Source organism: Crocodylus porosus, unplaced genomic scaffold, assembly GCF_001723895.1.
Source record: "Crocodylus porosus isolate Cpor-Errol unplaced genomic scaffold, CroPor_comp1, whole genome shotgun sequence".
NCBI classification, from domain to species: domain Eukaryota; kingdom Metazoa; phylum Chordata; order Crocodylia; family Crocodylidae; genus Crocodylus; species Crocodylus porosus.
This window is the reverse complement of record NW_017728886.1, coordinates 145242872-145260024: the sequence shown is the minus strand read 5'-3', so window position 1 is coordinate 145260024 and position 17153 is coordinate 145242872. Positions and strand designations below refer to the sequence as shown.

Sequence of the window (17153 nt, the reverse complement as noted above, 5' to 3'; positions counted from 1 at the left end):
AGCTGGGACTGCCCCGCTCCCGGAAGCGGCGGGAGCCGAGCGGCAGGGCGGGGCGGGGCGGGGGAGGAGCGCGTAGCGCCGGGCAGCAGGGGCCGCGCGCCGGGTTTTCGCGCGGTGATTACACGTACACACGCGGGGATACGTGCACGGACCTAACGCGACAATGCCACACACACACGGGAACTCTGCGGTAATGCCCCCCCCCCCCACGCATTTAACGCGTGATAATCCCGTACCCATGTTCACACATGCACGGATTCAACCCGCGATAATTCTATACCCACATTCACACACGCGCGCGTGCACGCACACACGCGGACTTAACACGCGACAACGTCACACACGCACACGGGGACTTAACCTGCGGTTATGCCACACACACTTAACACGTGATAATCCCATACCCATTTTCACACACAGACTTAACACGCAGTAATTCCATACCCACCTTCACGCACACACACACACAGAATTAACACATGACAGTGCCACACACACAGAAACTTAACCTGTAGTAATGCCACACACATGTAACACATGACAATTCCATACTCACGCACACGGATTTACCATGTAATAATGCAACACCCATACACATGCAGACTTAACACACAATGAATCTGCCCCGGTGCTGAGGGCTCCTCTGAACTCTATTTACCATTTATTCTCCTCCCTGCTGAGGGCAGGAAAGAAGAGGACAAGAAATACCAGTTTCATTCAAGGTATGCCGTTCCTTGTATGCCCTTTCTCCCGCCCCCGAGCATCTCATTCTTTTTACACAGAGGCTCTGATGTAGTCTCACTCAGGCTTGCCAATATTTGAAAGGGATGAAAAGAAACTTTTGGGATAGAAAAAATAGGTGTACAGGACCAGATCAGTAATTTTAGTTTTGCAAATACCTGACTGCATGTAAATTAGGTATATCTTAATATAGGTTGCAAACCCACAATATTTTGAGGTGTTCACAGAAGGTCATCCATGTGTCCCTGAATTAGGTTTCCTGAGATAGGGCATCTGATGTTTATAAACAGCTCATTTTGTATGTTTTCATGAGTTACGGTGTTTGATGTGGATGTATTCCTCCACTCACGTGAAGTCAAAGACAGGCAAAGGCTATTCATATCTAGAGGGATCAAACCTCTAAGTGTTTTGGAGAAGTCAATGAACAACTGCTCACCAGGGCACCCTTGGGGAGGGCCAGGAGTAATGGCCGCAAACTCCTGGAAGACCGCTTCAGGCTGCAATCTAGGAAAAACTTCTTCACAGTCAGGGCCCCATTCGCCCCAGCCTTCCACCACCCTGGAAGGACCACGCAGGGACCATCCTTGTTACAGGGGCTGCCTCACAGCTGGTCTAATCTTTGGCCTGCCCACCTGCCTAGGGCAGTCCTCCCACTTGCCTCATCTGCCACACCTTTGATGTAACTAATTAGTAGTTGTTTATAAGACAAGAGGCTGCCCATTTACTGCCTGATGCCGAGGGTGTATGTAATACACAGTTCCAAACCTCCCCTTATACTGTGTCCTATGCCTCACAGATGGCTTCACTAAATGGCTCCAGCCCCACGATGGACCTCCTTCTATGCCTGCCTGGCATTTGGACCCCAACTGGATCCCTCCTTCTGAGGCAGTCTACTCCTTCCTCATTCTGGGCTGCCAAGCTCCCTGATCCCTTCTCCCTTCTCTGACCCCTCTGGGATCTCTGGCCACACAGACCCTGGCCTCATCTCTAGGCCAGTCAGAGCCCCAGACCCCTGGCTCTTGGCATCCCTCATGATGGGCACTCTGGCCCTCCGACCATTCTGGTCCTGGCCCCAACACTGACCAGTCGAGGGTTTCTCTAGTCAGGTTAATGAGCTGTTCGCCCTCTCTCTCTCTCTCATACGGGTCTTCTCGGGCCCTCCATACCCAGCTCAGTCAGTCTCTAAGGCTAGTCTACGCACAGTCCTGCAAGCCTGCCCATGCAGACCCTACTCAATGCAGCTTTCTCACACGCCTTCACCAGGGTCACTAGGCCTTAAGCCCCTTGGGTCCAACAATGCTTGGACCCCTCACCTGTCCCCTCTATGGGTCATGGGGGGAGAGGCTATACAGCACCCCACACTCACCTTTCACTAGGGAGGCACTGCTGTGGCATTTCCTGGGGACCACTCCACCACAGGCAGCCCTACCACACCATCCAACCCCAGAAGGCTGTATTTTTAGGTCATTCCCCAGGACCAGGAACCTCCTCCATCTCCATAGTTCCTACCCTGAACCTCCAGGTGTTCTGGGAGCAGCAGCTTCAGCGAGTGATGTTCTCCTGGCTCCCTGAAGTAACTGCCTGCTCAGCTCTCAGGGCCTGGGTTTATACTGAGGATGCTCAGCTCCATCCTCCAGTCAGGAGCCTTTTTCATGTTCCAAGTCAAATCAGTCAAATCAATTCCAAATCTGTGAGTCATTCAAGAACCAAATGTGGCTCTACTACTGGCAAACATCCTCCACCTCTGCCTGGAGCTTCAGATGCTTCCAAACCATTTGGCGGGCATCCTCTGTGCAGTCCCAAGCCCAAAAGTTTGGGGTTTGGATGCCCCTGAGTTTGACTTGCCCTCAGCCAGAGGGTCGCAGAAGCAAGCTAGGGAGGAGTCTCCCATTTCCATAAACTTGGTATGTAGCCAAGATCCTCCCACTAGAAGCTGGCCAGTGGGACACTAACTATAGAGACTCTCATAGTGGGTCCTGTCCGCAAGCAGACACGGGTGCAACCCTCCACTACACAGTGCCATTTTAATTGTATTACCTTGGTCAGGGTATTTCCCCCACCACCATCGTGGTCATGGGATCTCCCCTGCCAAGTAGTGTGATGGGGGTAGCATGTTATTTTAGGAGAGACCTGGAGAAGAATTTTACTAGCAGCATAATGCCTGGCCTGGAAAAGAGAGGCAAATGGGTTATATGAGAAGGCATTGGTTGCATTTACCAAGAGATAATTTTTCATGGAGGAGAGGTACAAAGTTATCCTAGTGGAATTTTAGGTGTGCACCCTTCTGCACAAGTACATTATTTCAGTTTTGCTTGGAGCAAACAGGTTTATAGTCCTTCTCTCTATCTGCATCAGCCTCTGTTGCCTTAGCCAAATCATTTTGATCAACATTTGTATTACCAGTATGTCCGCAATATAAAAATCAGCACATTTGGCAGCTGAGCAAATAAAAAATCAAGTCCAGCAGAGCCACAAACAATGGGCACAAACCAGACTGATTTCAGCAGTTAACCTGGGCTAAATTTAGCACTGTAACAGTATTCAAGTGCACTGACCTCAGAATGCACATGCTGATTCATGCCACACTTGAATTTGGTCTGTTTTGGGGGACTGGGCATGGAGGGAGTTAATATGCATATGTAGAAACAAGTTATTTTAGTGAATTACCTGGGTACAGGGAAACCTATACATGACTAATTTGAATTACTTTATTCAGGTTACATTTTCTATCTGTTGCATGCAGCGGATTCCTAGCAGCAGATCTGTAGGGTCTCGATATGCTCAGAAAAAATAACCTCTAGCAAATGAGTCAGCTAACATTAACTAACAGGTTCTTAAACATTTTGCTACCCTATGGAGTTATGAGTAATATATTAAAAAATCTTAACTGGTTGTGGTCAACCAAGGAGAGGGCTGTCAACTTGCAAGTGCAGGAAGGAAAGCATGCCAAGTATCAAGAACATTTTGAATCATAAAACACAACAAACAGACAAACCTGAATAGAGTATAATTTGCTAAATCACAAATTAGAATTTTCATGTCAATTTTTTTATTTCTTTGAATTCAAGACGCACAGTATTCTTTCTATGGAGTAAAATATGGGCTAAAAGCACATTAGGATATATGTTAGTATCGAACATCTTTGCTAAACTGTGTTCTTTAAGATTATACATTATTTTTCTGTTGTATTACTAAAAACAGGGTTTGGGAGAGAGTACAAATTAAAAGCCAGCTATTAATTACATTAACAATACTTTAAAAGAAGTAGGTATGAGCATTGCAGTTTTTATACCATATTTTCATAAGCATGACCGTTAAACGGGACACATCAATGACAATTTTGATATCAATTCTGCTAATTATAATTCTTAGCCTTTCTGGCTTACAAAGACTGTTAGAAGATTAGATCCAAGAACAAGCATGAGTCCAAGTAATACGACATTCCATATATAGCTTCATAACAATACTGGCAGGACACGAATGACAAAAAATAAAATGTTGATTGCACCATGGGAAAGGGTGATCTTTTTACTAGTCTGAGAGGTCAGACTGTTTTTTTTTTAATTCTGTTAGTGTGATAAGTGGGTGTTGGTAGAGTGTTAGATCCTCTCCCAGTCTTTCTTTTGACATAAGTAAGACTATATGGAATTCTTAAGGATGTGAGGGATGATCTTCAAATGGAAGGCTTGACTTAGAGAAGCTGTGTCAAGGATGGGGTTTCACATGGTTTTGGTTTGGCTTTGCTTGAAATCATGAATATTTACCGAAGTGAACATTTGTAATAAGAAATTTGATATTTTTGTATTCTTTCACATTCACCACTTACCTGATGAGAAGAGCTTGAAAGAACTCATGTGGCCCATGTGGTAAGACTTAATGGCTGCATCTAGATATGTATTTAGGTGATGTGATAAACTCTGGTGCAGTTTGTAGCAGAGCCAGCTGCTCCTGAGTACAGTATCTACATGTGTACCCAGGACCATAGCAGCTTGATTTGGGGAGGAGCCCAGAGAGTCATCTCCAGGCTCTGGGTGGTGGCATTGGATGGCAGAAAGGCTGACTCAGGCACAAAAGTGCTAAAAAGTGCGGGGCTAGGCACCAGGCAGTCACCCTCACTCTAGCACCCTCATGCCCCAGCTGGCCCCTGTCACCATCTACACATTTGTTTTGACAGAGTTAAGTACTCCAACATAAGATAGGATCATCTCCAAGCTACAACGGAGCTAGTTCATTTACTGCACCCTCATAATGGTGGATGTGTAGATAGTGACACATTAGTGCAGAGCTAATTAGTCAAGTCTGCAGTAAAGAGTACGTGTAGATGCACCCAATGTGGACAAACCACAGTGGTGTTAAGTCAAAAGGGGAAGCATCTGTCAAATTTCAGTTGGTTTAAAAAAAATAAAAGGATAAAAGGGTCTTAAACACCTTTGGTGCTTAGGTGCAGCTCATTCACAAACAGTTACTGTTTGTTGTTTCAACAGGATGGCAACGTCCAAAAGTGGTTCTGTGTAAACAAGACGTAATTCATATTTCAAAGTGGCCAAAGAAACAAAAGAAGATGCATGGGGAATAGCATAAAACTTCATAAAAGCCTGAAGGGAAATATTTTTACATTCAGAGCTAGGGCTGGATGTTTATCTTTAATTGGCTATGCTGTGCCTAGCATTTGTAGACAGGTCATAATCTATTAACAATTACCCTTTCTTTAAAGGCACTGGGAGAGCTAATAATTAAGTGCTACATGGTAGTTAGAAGTAAAATGGTCCTTTAGCATGCTGGCAGCAATTATGATACTAAGATACTTGGTAGGCCAGACTTAGACCTGATCACATCTTGTTTCCAAGCATGGGAGTAAGAACGTGGCCCAAGATCCTTTAACGTCTACCCCACCCTATAAACAAGTGGGTAGAGAGGGACACAGCCATGATTTGCTCTACAGATACTGGCCAGGAGAGTAGGCCTGATGGAAGGACAGAGTATACTGTACTCCTTCGGAAGCTGTGATAGATGAGCATCTCCTCAGAACAACAAAGAAGCTCAGCAGGAATTGTGCCTCTGCAGTTGTCTCCAAGACATAGATGTTCCTGAGGTTGCCCATGTTGGAACTAAAGAAGGCGATTGCACAGGGCTATGAGTAAGATTACAATCAACACAAATGGTTGGCGAGCCAGGTATTTTCCAGCTGCAGAGTGAACTTCTGATGCTTTTTGTTAGCAGAAAGTAATACCTTCTAGGGGGAGCAAAATCTTCCAAAGAAGAGGATGCTCTTGGTTTTGTTATGCCTGATGAAGAAAAGGAAAGGGTGATCTGCCTTAAATTTTATAGCCTTTAGATGTGCTCTCTCTGCTATAACAATTCCAGTGGCAGCTGCTGCCTCAGTACCTTCTTCATTGACCTCAACAAAAGACTTGTGAAAAATTTTTGACAAAAACAGATCCTTTTTGTCAGACAGCCCCGTGAAATCTGCCGTGCCTGGGCTAAAGGCGTCTGGCATCCCCATGCTAATCAGAGTTGATTTGAGGTCATATCCCTCTTCCAGCTTGATCCTGGGCAGATACATTTCCACTTCAACTTTTGCCATTCTGTCTGGGCTGGTCCATTCAGCTAACTTCTCATAGGTCAATTCTCTTTCTAGCTACAGTGAATCAAGAAAAAGTTTATTAAAAAACTTAAGGTGCAAGTTGCTGAGTGACTTTTGCTCTCATTTACTTCAATAGGAGGTGAGGTTACTTGGCTTCTTGAAGAACTGCATCCACAGAGCCATTCCTTATCGTTGATATTTTTCACAAATAAAGAAATATCTGAGTTCATGTAGTATTAATAATAATCATAACAATTAACAATAATCTATATGCATGGCAGGGACCCATATCTCTTGTCCTAACATATGTAAGATGTGTACCTATCAAAGTGACATCCTTTTGCTGCAAACTTTGTCCTGTCCTTCACCCCCAATTTTTTGTTCATCTCTTTCTTTGTATCACAACTGAAATTATATTGTAAGCTCTTTTGGATGTAAGGCTATTGTTTCCATCTAATCTGGAAAATACCTTTCAGTCATAGCCACTGTATCACTAACAATACATGATATCAATCATACCACTTCTGTTGTACCATTGCTAATACTGTCATCAGAATAGGTCAGCCTTATTTAACCGTTTTCAGCCTGTGCTCTAGAAGGCTCCTACATGCTATAAAAGCACCAACAACTGCATGTACTGATATAGAAAATATTGCCAAACTATAAGCATTTCCCTGCAAGGCAGAAATATTAAGTTCCATTTTAATTTATCAGAACTATGGTATAATGGTCTTACCAGTTCCAGACCAGTAGTATTATCATTTATGTCATCTGGTAGGAGGATGAACATGCTGAGTTCGTTTTTGATATATGGGACCTCGATGATTTTGAGTTTCATTGTGTCCATGCAAAGTATTTTAAACATACCTTTCAAAAACATCATCTGTACTGGTTTAGTCTTGGTCTGTCAGAGATATATAAAAAAGGAAATAATTACTAAACATTTGCATTATCACTAAGGCTGACTTGTAAGGTTCACCTCATTGTACCATGACATTTGTTCTCATAATGAGAGGGAACTTTTCAGGCATGTGTAAATGCTACAGCACTCTGACACTGAGATTGTAGGGAACTCCTAGGCACGAGTCAGAGGTCACTGAGGGGAGGGTTTCCTTTCATTCCCTTCCCCACCCTGGCAGAAAGGGAGATCTCTTTTCAGTGTTGAAAAGTTGTTCCATTACAAAGCAGTGCTTTTCAAGGGGTGTTAAGAAATTTACAGGGGTTTCACAATATTTTCTTCTATTTCACTTTTTGTTTGTAACCCCTGAGTTCCAGGGGAACATAAATGAAGGAACACAAATTCTTAAAGGGAAAGTCAAGACAAAGCTGTCAAGTCAATGGAAATGATACAATGCCATTGACTTTGACCCTTACATAGTCTTTTACATACTCTCTGGAAATGGCCCAGATTTGTTCACATCTGTCATCCAGTTAAGTGTCACAGTGTGTTCATTAAAATTGCCTAGTTTTCTGGTACCCAGCAGCCACTCCTTGAAGGCAAAACACGTTTCAAACACTGACCTAACCTATACAGCTGATGGAATTGGTAATAAAGTTGTCACCCCAAATTACTTAAACGCTACCAGTACTTTTAAATGCAGATAATGCATCTACACAAGATACTATGGTGCCGCAGTGTCCATTGGCAAAACCATGATGCTGCTGCTATTTCGCCATAGCAATGTCCTCCCACATAGCATGTTGCTGCAGTGACATAGCAGCCAAAAATAACAGTGTGCGGCTGGCACTGTGCAGTATAGGCTGTTACTTTTAGTACTTCCAAAAGGAAGTAATAAATGGCAGCACAGTAACAAAGGCACCATATGGCCCCATGTAGACATGCCCATACAGTTATAAATACATATAGAGTCCAGGTGAATGACTACTGTGCTCTTTGGATGTTTTCTACAGTTAGTTAACAAGGAATTTTGGGAAACATACCTTGCTAACCCTGAAGGGTCTTTCAGATGTGTTTTCCTTTAGAAACTGCTTTTCCCATTTTCCCTTGAAATAAATGGCATTTACCAGGACCAATGCAGTCCGCGAGTCAACAGATCCTGTAGGCAGCAGATCCTGGATTCTCCCTTTCAAATATCAGAAAAATTGAGGTTTTTATTCCAATATGATACGGTAAGTGACTTGTTATAAATTTGTTTCTTCTTTGCCCAAGTAATTATCCAGTGTCTGAGTCTCAAAACCCTACTGTGTCTTTACATGTGCTGTGGGGTGGGGGGTGATGACTCTGAAACTCATGCTAAGCTTGGGCCTACTCACAAAAATTAAAATACAGGATAATAATGCTAACTGCATATTGCAACAGGATGCGAGTTCATGGCTAGGCCATCTAAGAAGGAATAATGAAGTATCTCTTCCAGCTCATCTTGCTATATTCAGAATGATTTCAAGCAGACTCTTAGTTGTCTGGTGTGTAACCATATGAAATGTCTATCCTTGATTAATTAGTATGGTAAATATTTCTTTTGCAACTAACTCGTGTTTATGTGCAGGAAGAGACATTCTCCATATGTAATAGATGTCTCCTCATGATTTAGTAAGTTTTCCCTGGCTATTAATCAGTTTCTTGATATGTTTCAAACTGGATAAGCTCTTGTTACCGAAGAAGATAACTCATTCAAATTAAAAATTTCTGATAACCAGTAATGAGCAGGTTTTTCCTGTCAATTACTGCTTGGGATTCTTTCTTGATTTACACAACTAAAAGAGTGCTTTGAAGATGCTAAACTAAAGGTATAAGAAGGCAGTAAAACAGCAAACAGCGTGTGCACGCTTCAAGAGTGAGAAATCTCTTTGACACCAGTTGCTGATGCACCCAACTAACTTGAGAAGTTGAAGAGAAACAGACCACCTCTTCGTCACCTGTTTGGTGAGAAATCATCACCTTATAGCTAATTACTGGACTTTGATTTGGTTTGGGCTCACTTGACTTGATTTTAAATGCTTGTAGTAAAGAAAGCCTTTCTGTTATTCATTGAACAAGGTGTGTCAGTCCTTGAGCTAGTCTAGAATCCTAGGTTTTTATTGCCAACAGGTGGCAAGGGCACTTTAATTAGAGCTGCAGTGTCTCATGTATTGTGTCCTGCGTTTCAAAATGGCAGTGGGGGGGTGCATTAACTAAAGCTTGTTTAATCAGCTTTAGTTAAAGTGCCCTCACCGCCACTCTGAAGCATGGGGACACTGAATACATGAATACCAAGGCTGCTGGAGCATGCTAATGAGCTTAAATTCCCTGAACGCGACCAAAAACAGAAGTTAACTCTTCTCTCTCATGGGATCTAAGGTAGCATAAATATTTGTATAGTTCTGTTAGCTTTGATTGAAACCTCTTCTTAATTAATCCCTACATGATAGGGCAGATAACTGATATAGTCTATGTTATGCAACAAGAGAGAGAGTGGCATTACTTTTCTTTCTCAGGAAGTTAATTTACATTTCAGTGATCTTAAGAAATACTGAGCAATAGTTCAGTGGAAGTTTAATGTGCAAGTCCTGATTTAAATTCCCTCCTCTGCTTCTGGGAAGCCTAGCCCATGTTTCCCACCTCTGATGGGAGGGCCCCAACCTCTAGAAAATGTGTGATTCTAGGGTAGGAAGATGGGTCCTGTCACAGGGCGGGGACCCAGGAGCGGCCGTGATCTCTCCTGGTGCCCCCTACCGTGCCAAGTGGGTGTCCATGCACCCTCGTTATCTCTTCTGCCACGACTTTGATGGTGAAAGTATTGTAAGAGAGGCTGCCTTTTATTCGCTTGAGCACAGTACCCCTTGGCATACTCCCGCTGGTACCCCGTCTACCGCTGATTCTGTGTACCCCTGCCACAGGGCTACTTGTGGCTCCTACCACCCCTAATACCATGCCCCAAGCCTCTCAGGTGTCCTGGACATTGTTAGGTCTAACTGTCCTTGTTACGCTCGCCCTTCCGAGCCCTCGCCCCCTCCTGGGGGCTTCTCAACTCAATGTACTCGCCCCCTTCTGGGATCTTGCTCACGCTCCTGCCCCCATCAGGGCCTTTACCTTTATACGAATCGCCCTTCCTGGGCTTGCCTTTGCCTTTATGCGATTCCCTGCCCACACTGGGGCCTTGCTCACAATTCCAGACCCCTTCCTCAGGTCCTATGCCTACTGGGCTTCTCCCAATTGGGGGTCAGGCAGCCTCAGCCTTACCTGGCCCCCAGACCCCTTTCCTGGGTCCTATGCCCCACTGGGGCTTCTTGCCTACCCCCACACTGGGCTCCTCCCGATAATCGCCCACACTGGGCCGGGGTCTGGACACCCCAAAACACAGCACCGCTCTCCGGCACCAAATTGCTGTGCCTTCTCTGGCACCAGATTGCTGTGCCCTCCCTGGCACCAGAAACCCCCATGCTACTGGGGAGTTCCTATGAGGCCTCCTCCAACCCCTACAGCCAATCAGCCCCAACTCAAACTTGGCTTAAAACATAAACCCAAAGCCCTCTGGCTCATCATTATTTCCATCCCTGCCAGGGCGCCTCTGCTGGGTATTCTCACCCATGAACTGCTCCAGTCATCAGGCCTCCCACCTCTGCCTTCTCCCAGCAGAGCTCTCTCTTTCACAGCTGCCAGAGGGGAACTGCCTTCTTCCCCTGCCCAGGCTGTTTATATGGGCCAGGTCCTGCCCCCTTCCGGTCAGCTGACCTCTGGGGTTGCCCCGGCAACCCACACCTGTCCTTCTTTAGGAGCAGGGCACTTCACTGCCCTGTGACAGGTCCATCCTTCAATTAAATTTATCATTTAATCAATCGAGTCTGCTCCAACACACAGTAATTACAGCATATCAGAACACGAGTCACAAACATCTACAGGCATCTGTTCTCACCAAGTGATTTTTAAGGCCTAATTCATTTTCCCTTTAAAAAAACTCTCAAATTAATCTTTTTTCTTTCCTTCTTTTAAAAAAAATGTTGTTACTCAAGGACATGCTGGAGAGGAGTTACAGTGTGAAAGGTTCATAAAAAGAGCCTCAAAACATAACACTTGATGCCTGATACTTCACTGCCTTTCCCTTGTAAAAGCTAGTCTTATTTGTTGAACGTAGGCATAAATGTCAAGAGTGGCATGATTTTCTTCCCGCTTCTACAGCCTTTTGATCTGGAGTAACTGATAACACAAGTGAACAGGTCTGCAAGGAATTAGGACAGTGAAATGGAGAGTTCTTGGGGTAAAATCCTGTGCTTGTAGTTCTGGGGTTGACTGGGGCCTGTGAAGAAAGGAACCTTGCAGGGTTGGAAGTCAAGGTTAGAGGGCTATGCTGCTGTCTTCTAGCAGTTCTCCCCATTGCTCATTCCTACCTATGGGAGTCTTTCCACTGTATTCAGTAAGTTATTTGATAAAGTACTTGAAGCTGTTCAATTGCCTATCTGTCTGCCTGCTACCTCTCTCTCTGCTATTTCCATATTAGCTACTTGGGTATTTGTATATATTAGAAATGAAGCTATCCATTGCAGGGCATAGCAGATTGTGGTGGCAGAAAGAAGAGGTTTTGGATTTGCCCCTTAGCTTACCCTCGGTTTGGTTCATGACCCAGGAATTGATCTCTTCTCTGGCTTGTTCAGCAGCTGTCCTAAAGTTAACTGCTTGTGGCTCTGCACAGTAAAATTTCTTAGCAAGCCGTAAGTACCTCTGAAAATCAGAACAGGAAAAATGTTGTTTTTCCATTTAAAATAGGTACTACAATAAATTCAAGTTAGTGTTGCTGAAGAAATTGGATTGTTGTATAACAATATTACATTATTAAAGGAAGCACAATTCAATTTATGTTAAAAGCAGTGTTTTAAAAAAATATTCACCTTAACAGTAAGGTCATCTACACAATGGGAAATTCTGTCATTTCAAAATTTCTTTTAATCACTAATTAGAGCCAAGAAGTCAAAATTTTGATGTGTACTATGGAATGAAAAATCCAACTATTTTGAATGAATTTTGAAAATGAACTTATTGATAATGTGGAACTTTATGCTGCTTGCTGCTTTACAATGTAGGCTTCAGTACAATATAATAGTCAGAATTATAAAGAAGAAAGAAAACATTTTAACACTATTGAAATAAAAGGCTTCCACTGGAAAAATTTTGTCCATATAAAGTGTTAATACCAAAAGCATTTTTCAGAACTTTCCCTTCAGCTTAGTAATGCCCCATAGCTTACCTGAACCAGGGGATAAGTCTTTTCTTCATACAATCTGTTGGCAGTTTTAAGCTCATAGTTTTTGTTAGGTTTGTTGACTGCAGATAAGAGTGTCTTAAAACCCACATGGATTTCTTGAGTTTCATTCTGTTCAGGTTCCTTTAAAGAAGACACTTGGAAATCATGTTTGCATCTGAAAATGTTGTACCTCCTCTAATTCCTTGTAACATCTAAGGGCACGTGAACATATGACCGGGGGGAAGGGGGTTTCCATGTTGTCTCAATCTGTATCCCTTAAATTGACATGCTGGATGTCAATTTATGCCGTCAGTGTGTATATGTGACAGGTCAAAAATCTCCAAAACTGCTCCATGCACTATTCAAGGTTAAATAAGGTAGGGGGCACCACATAACAATTCAACACCACTGATCTCTTATTGCTAAATTACCGTAGGGGTCACCTATAGCTCACACAATGCTGATCTGTGCAAATCAGCAACAGTTGTTTAGTTTGATCGACAAATTTAAGGTGTAATTGACATTGTCAATCATATGTCATATCATATGTCAATTATATTGTCATTTCAGTACTTTCATTAATGTCATAATTTAATACACATATTTTAAAACATTTTTTCTTTCCTTTTTGTAATTAAGTATTTATTATATTTTAATGTTTTTAATTATTATTTTATAACTGAGAAAGAGATCATAGAGTGAGGGTGAGAGGAAGGAGCTGCAGGGCAGCCCCAGAACAGGTTCTGGACAACCCAACCAGAACGGCCCTGGAAGCAGCAAGCGCACCCACTGCCAGGTCCTCCAGCAATTGCCTAGCACCCAGCACCAGCCGCTGCTGCTTATCATGGGCAGGGCCACTTCTTTCTCTGTCTCCCCTTTCCCTCCCAACTGCCCCACACGTCCAGCATAGCCCTGCAGCTTACACCAGCTCCTGGCCCATGCACCGGAAGCAGTGCTGAGTGGGAAGCAGAATCAGCTGCAGACAGAGGCAGCAGCTTCCCCCTGGAGATTGGGGCATCCTCTCAGGTCTGCAGGTGATGCTGCTGCATCAGCACATCAGCTATGATCCCAGGCAGTTGCCCAGTCCCCACCAGGAATCTGCAGACAGTGTCCACACCTGATGTCAGGATGCAACTGGCGCTGCTTTTGGCCCATGGGGTGGGAGCTAGTGTAAGCTGTGGATGGGGCCAGAACCGGGCTGCCTGCCCACCACGATGCAGCAGCCGGCGCTGCTGGCTCCCTACAGGCTGGATCCTATGGCTTTGTGGCTGCTGACCCACAGGCTAGATACAATCAGTTGCCAGGCCGGATTTTGCCCACCTCTGTTCTAATGCATGCCATTTTCCTTTTCCTGGGTCTCCCACAAGAGGGATTCGATGACCGAGGGGAAACAACAGTTTTTTCCTCTTTGTTAAAATGAAGAACCTGTAAGCAAAGTTTGCAAAGATAATAAATACATACACACACACATACACAGTATTTATTTTAGAGTAAAATGAATATTAAGTACTTTCTAGTGACATGAGTTAAAATCTTACTTATTATAATCAATTCTCAATGCCCATTATTTCTTAATTTGCTAATAAGAGATACTTAGCAATTTTATCTTAAATCATTCAGTTTAGATGGGAACCACGTAATAACCTGGCAGTTCCCAGGAGGCGTTCGGCTGGCCTTACAATCTGGCTCATCTATAACCAGAATTTGGCTCAGAGTGTCAAGAAATATGCATAGTATATGACACCTACAAGATATTTTCTCCTAGTGGCACAAGGTGGGAACCTCTATGAAATAAATTACATTTGCAGTCAATTTATTCCCTAAAGTCTACATGCATTTTATTCACCATTCTGTTTAACACTGTACAATCAGCTTGCTGTAGCATATTTAGGAACCGGCTATTATGTATGTACTGTATGTAGTCAAATTTCAGAACCAACCTCAGCCATCTCGGTTGCAGTGTTACCTCTTGCACCCAGGTAGACCATCGCCAGACCAATGGAGATGCTCCAAGGGGAAAAGAAAATGTTTTCTCCTTTACAAGACTCATTCAGCTTCGTGAAAATGTCAAGGGCAAAACTGCCATTGGATATTGCAAGTAAATCCATTGTTATAACCTAGGACAAACTGATGACAGACAGGATGTCACTACTCCTTAATTCTAAAGACCAGCTGAGTCATTGCCGTGGAGTACCATGCTTCCTCTTAGAGGTAGTGTATTAATATTTATATAATATGCAAAATATTGTGCAGGCATGAAATAAAACAAATACAAACTTTTGTGAAGACACACACCAACAGATTTTTTTCCCCTCTAAGTATTATCCTAGCTGATTTTGCTTTTTTCTTCTTTTTTATTTTTTTGCCCAAGGATGTTCCAGTAGACTAACTGGGAACCATTTCCTTTTGATTCCTGGAATAATTCTCTTCGACTCCTGATTCTGAGATGGCAGAATAGGAGGAGGACTATTCATGAATGGGCTAGGTTTTTTCCCTCTTTAGTCCTCATAACTTCCTTGCTACCTCAATACCTGCTAAAGGAACCATCAGTTTGATGAATGATATGTTCTCATTCTCCATACAGACATGGTGAGTTACCTAACAACAACAGTTGGGTTTATTAGTTATTTAAACCAAGTAACACCTCCTGTCTTGTGAACTTCTAGCTTCTAGGCATCATGATTTAGTTCTATTTTTCTTCCTGGTTTAGGTTTGTAGGAAAATAAATTCTCTAGCTTGTTATTTCTCCCCCTGTGCCATCTTTACCTCCTAAAATAATATCCACATGACTTTAAAAAATAATTTTGTCATACATGAATTCACCACATTTTTACTTTTTCCCCATCAACATATATACCATCTCTTGAATCTTATAGTTTTATGAAAGAAATCCTGGGTTGAATTCTGAGGCTCTTCCTTTGCCCAAGCAAAACTCACTGCAGTGAGTGTGAGTGTTGCTTAATAGAGTTACATCCCCAAAGGATTCATGGTCCTAAATTTTTCTTAACTTGCACTATGGACATTAAAATTAAAAAATACAATATTTAAGTTCCTGGCTAGTTGCCATGTATTATTGGAAGTACTTAAAATCTCCAAGTGCCTCAGTTTTTGTCATAAAAATTCTCCAGACCCATAAAGTTATGCTTCTTCATAACTTTAACGTCTTCAGTTCTTATGGTGCTGAGCAACTAGGAGCCAAACTGACACCTGGGCTCTGGCAGGTGCTTCAAATTAGTTGCTCCTCCACTTATATTGTCCAGGGAGCCTGACCCTATGCACATTCTTGGAGCACAGGTGACAGATTGGTCTGTGCCCGAAGTAGGGAGGTGAAGGTGGTGCAGGTGCAGGAGGTGCTACCATCATTCACTAATTCCCATACTTAGTAGCTGAAGCTTTCCCTCAAGATGTTGGAGAATTGGGGTCCTCTGCTTGAGATTATTCAAACTTACATCTACCACCCACCAGAAGAGTACTGAAATCACTAAACTACTGTAGGTGGGATTTCTTCCTTCCTTCCCTTTGGATGTGGAAGCTATTCCTTTTTCATAGATTCAATGAGAGGAAGCAAGCTTGAGAATAGTTTTCCCTAGAAGAGGAGAGACCAGGGAGCAATTTAAGAGTTGTATACAATAATTGTTTAACATAAAATACTTAAATTTACTGGACCCCATGTCATCCCCCCTTCCCCAGTGAATATTCTGTTCATTTGGTTGTAGTCATCCACTCATACTCTGTATGACACAATTTATTGCACTGAAATTGAACATGTTTCAACAGGAAGGATGGACCCATCTTCCTACCCCAGAATAACACATTTCCTAGGAGTTGGGGCTCTCCTTTGGCAGGTGGACAACATGGGCTAGGCTTCTCAAAGGTAGAAGAGGGAATTTAAGCCAGGACTTGCACATTAAACTTCCACTGAACTATTGCTCACTATTTTCTAAGAACTCTGAAATCTAAATAAACTTCCTGAGAAATAAAACTCTCTCTTTCTCTCTCTCTTGCATTGCATGGCATAAAATGTATCAGTTGTCTGCCCTATCATGTAGGGATTAATTAAGAAGAGGTTTCAATTAAAGCTAAATAGAACCGTACAGATGTTTACGCTACCTTAGATCCTGTGAGCGAGAAGAGTTAACTTGTGTCTTCAGTCACGTTCTGGGTCTGCTTGTTAGGCAACGAATAAGTTTAGAAATATAAAACAGTTTGCACCTCCCTCTCCTTCTACCCCTACATCCTCCACCCTTATTTCCCTGGATGTTTTCCCCACTAGCAATATTCCTCCTCCCCACCAATTTTCAGAGCTTCTGTTGCAAGTCTGAATAGCTTGTTGGCCTACTAAACAACATCTAAACAGCAGTCTGTGAGATTTAATGGATGAGTGCAAACAATGAAGCTTCTCTAAGTCAAGGTTGTTTGTGCTTTCAACACATACAGAAGGAGGAGGGCAAATGTTCCTATCAGTGGCAATATATAGGGGGTACACAGGTGTGCATGTGCACCCCCTGAAAGTACCAGTGCACCCCCTGACCAGCTGTGCTCACTGCTTAGGTGATGGGCAGGGAGGGCAGGCAGAAGTGCCGGTGCTCCCCCTGCAAGTGCTGGCCAATTGCTATGATCGCTGCAGCCACTGCCAGTACTGGCTGCGGTAC

General features: G+C 43.2%; 1 protein-coding gene and 1 long non-coding RNA gene across 3 annotated transcripts in view; one reads left to right on the top strand and one right to left on the bottom strand.

Moving 5' to 3' along the window:
• Window positions 1-3763: 3763 nt before the first annotated feature.
• Window positions 3764-16719, bottom strand: LOC109314940 (heterochromatin-associated protein MENT-like). 2 transcript variants are annotated; one of them, XM_019542341.1, is made up of 8 exons: window positions 16612-16719; window positions 14442-14628; window positions 13822-13926; window positions 12505-12642; window positions 11864-11981; window positions 8267-8409; window positions 7062-7229; window positions 3764-6379 (listed from the first exon to the last, which is right to left on the bottom strand). In XM_019542341.1, the coding sequence occupies exons 2-8, from the start codon at window positions 14607-14609 to the stop codon at window positions 5975-5977; spliced, it is 1245 nt and encodes a 414-aa protein (XP_019397886.1). In that variant the 5' UTR covers window positions 14610-14628; window positions 16612-16719; the 3' UTR covers window positions 3764-5974. The 2 variants fall into 2 exon arrangements, with proteins under 2 accessions (XP_019397886.1, XP_019397893.1); XM_019542348.1 differs by having other exon boundaries at window positions 13840-13926.
• The window catches only part of LOC109314952, a 17596-nt gene continuing 9008 nt past the window's right edge, over window positions 8566-17153 (top strand). Inside the window, exons 1-2 of the long non-coding RNA XR_002102397.1 lie at window positions 8566-9325; window positions 15803-15806. This is a non-coding gene — a long non-coding RNA (uncharacterized LOC109314952). The remainder of the gene's footprint in view (window positions 9326-15802; window positions 15807-17153) is intronic.